General features: G+C 28.4%; 1 protein-coding gene across 3 annotated transcripts in view; it reads right to left on the bottom strand.

Annotated features, from left to right (window-relative positions):
• Positions 1 to 1,273, bottom strand: part of LOC106471409 (UDP-xylose and UDP-N-acetylglucosamine transporter-like) — a 35,236-nt gene extending 33,963 nt beyond the window's left edge. For all 3 annotated transcript variants that reach the window (XM_022400007.1, XM_022400006.1, XM_022400008.1), the window contains exon 1: positions 1,106 to 1,273. In XM_022400007.1, coding sequence (XP_022255715.1) covers positions 1,106 to 1,182 — 77 coding nt within the window. In that variant the 5' untranslated portion in view covers positions 1,183 to 1,273. The remainder of the gene's footprint in view (positions 1 to 1,105) is intronic.
• Between the last annotated feature and the right edge of the window lie 1,406 nt (positions 1,274 to 2,679).

Below are 2,679 nucleotides of genomic sequence, written 5' to 3'. Positions count from 1 at the left end.
ACCACATTTAATGAAACACTACATCTGTGTACTATACCACATTTAATGAAACACTAGGTCCACGTACTATACCACATTTAATGTTCCAAAGCTTTAAATAACCCTCCATAACAGTGGCTTGTGACCAATGAAAATCTTTTAAACAACTCTGACAGTGTAACTTTAGAGTAACCTGACATCTCAGATAATTTATTATGACATGTAACTCTTTATTTTTAGAGTTGATTTGAACTTGTTTCTGAAGATAAAATATAAATAACATATTTATTAACAGAACCATAAAAACTAATACACTTAACATACTATGATTTATGTCTAAAACAACTAATCCAACTGTAAATCACACACATGAAGTAGGCAACAAGAAGTAACAAATTAAATCCTAATTACTAAGCAAAAAGTAAATCCAATAAGGTTTGAGAAAACTCACAATAATAATAATACTGGTAAGACTTAGAATAAGCATTAACAATGATAGCAAATACAACAGTTAAAGTAATTATCAAAAACTAGTGTTACTTATCTAACTTTATAATGTTAAACTATACAGGGAACTTGTATTAACTATAAAATAGCTTAAAGATAGTTGTCATACTATTGTTTCTTAATACCTTAAACAATTTCTTAAAAAGCCAAGAAGTCAATGTTTTGAAAAAGCTGTGATGTTCCATAAAATTTTAAATCCATAACTATTAGAAAGACATAGTTGCACTTCCCACAAAATTAAAATAATCTGGTGTTCAAAATGCAAATAAGTGTACAAGCTCTATCCACAAAATATTGTAATGTTGAACAAATTCTATTGTATTTAATAAATTGGATGTAGTAAATATTTTGACATAACTTGTTTGGAGTATTTGTATATAGAAACAAAGTTTATAGTTTTAAAATATTTTTTTATTGAAAACTTGAAATTTAAACGTTTAACTAACAATGGTGTAATCTAAATTAAAGTAAAATGCTTTTCTTAGTGAAAGTGTATTACTCCACTGAATTGTGTGGATAAATCTAATTGTTTGTGTCCAATAAACTCTTGATATTATTACTAATTCAAGTAATACTAACAGTGATAGGGTGACAGAAACACTAAAAATTTAAATGTTACCTCGTAAGAAGTTCTAAAAAAACAACGTTGCTACAGCAGCCAAAGTATACAAGTATCAAAGGAATGACAGATATCATAGTGAGAATATTTTTGTCCAGTAACTGTTTAAAATTTCCGCTTCCAAAATTACACGCTAAAATACTAATACTATTCTAAGTTTCCACGCCACAGGTGTGCCAAGCTGAAAGCGCCGGTCAATGTCAAATCGCGTAGGAAAGCTTCGATCAACTACGTGGATAGAAATGGCGACCTCTTTAATTTTCTGGACCATTTGTTTTATTTATTTCTTAACATTTGAAAAGAGACTCATTTCTGAGATTTTATGTTATTTGAGTATAGAAATTAAAATTTAGTCAATAGATGTACTATTTAAATACTATTTGCATAATTTACCAGTCTCTAACATTTCCCAACTAAAGAAAATAAAGTTAAGTAATATATACGTTGATGAAAACAAGAAGCCACAAACTTTAAAATTGGAAAAATTTCTTTAAACAACGGCAAAACAATACAAAAACAATATTTTATAAAGTCTTCTGTATGCAAGTGCTACACGTAAACTTTATGATAGGCAAAAGTATTTTTATTCTTCACATGAACATCACGCACTCTGACGTCTCAGAGTCTGAGTCGGACTGATGTTGGCAATTCACAAACATATCTTGAATACAAGTACTTTTGTAATAATGCTGTATTTTTATGTACAACCCATTTGTACTTATCACTAAAAGCTTGCCACATATCATGTAAATACACTTAGTAAATTCGGTATTATATTCAACATTCCTTCTCCAATATAAGGTTGGTTCATTGGACTGAATCCATGCACATTCTGTTAATCTGTTACAATGCATTTTTGACATAAGTACATAGTTCATAAAACTCTTGAAAAAGTTTTATTCTACTTACTTTTGTGTCTTTGTCCTCTGTAACAAATAATAACTACTCTGCCTCTGTTTTTATAGCTATTGTAATTGATATCAAAGTAAGGTCCCTCGGTGGGAGTGGTAAGTTTACAAACATACAACTCTAAAATACAGGATTCGATTCCCCAGGAAATAGTCCAATGTGGCTTATTCGTAAAATAAACAAACGTTAGTTATGCAATATAATTTTTAAATATACGTTTTTTTTTAATTAGAATCATAAAATGCTCAGTGTCATAAAGAGTTTCTCTCACCTCCCTCTCTTTCAAAAAAGAAATCACGATATTTAATATTTAATTTTAAAATGTTTTTACTTAGAAATTTTAATTATTTTTCATGTAAAAGCAATAAGACGGTAACCGAACTTGTAGCCAATGAGACTCAATAACTTATATGACTAAAAAACCTAGATTGAGATAGGTTAATGTAGAAGGTACACAGTGATTTAAAGAAAGGGAATTGTGATTTGTAATCCTTTTCATCTGAATAACACTTATTCTTTAGACAAAAAAGTGCATAAGTGTAGATTTTATAAAATTTTCCATATTAATGATTTACCGTCTCTGTTTTTTTTTTTTTTTAATATCGTAACTGGTGTCGTAAGTAAGTTATATATATATATATATAATATGGATATTTAATTAGATG

The sequence above is a fragment of the Limulus polyphemus genome, unplaced genomic scaffold (assembly GCF_000517525.1).
Source record: "Limulus polyphemus unplaced genomic scaffold, Limulus_polyphemus-2.1.2 Scaffold4603, whole genome shotgun sequence".
Lineage (NCBI taxonomy): Eukaryota > Metazoa > Arthropoda > Merostomata > Xiphosura > Limulidae > Limulus > Limulus polyphemus.
Note: the sequence above shows the minus strand (reverse complement) of the source record. Positions and strands in the feature narration are given on the sequence as shown.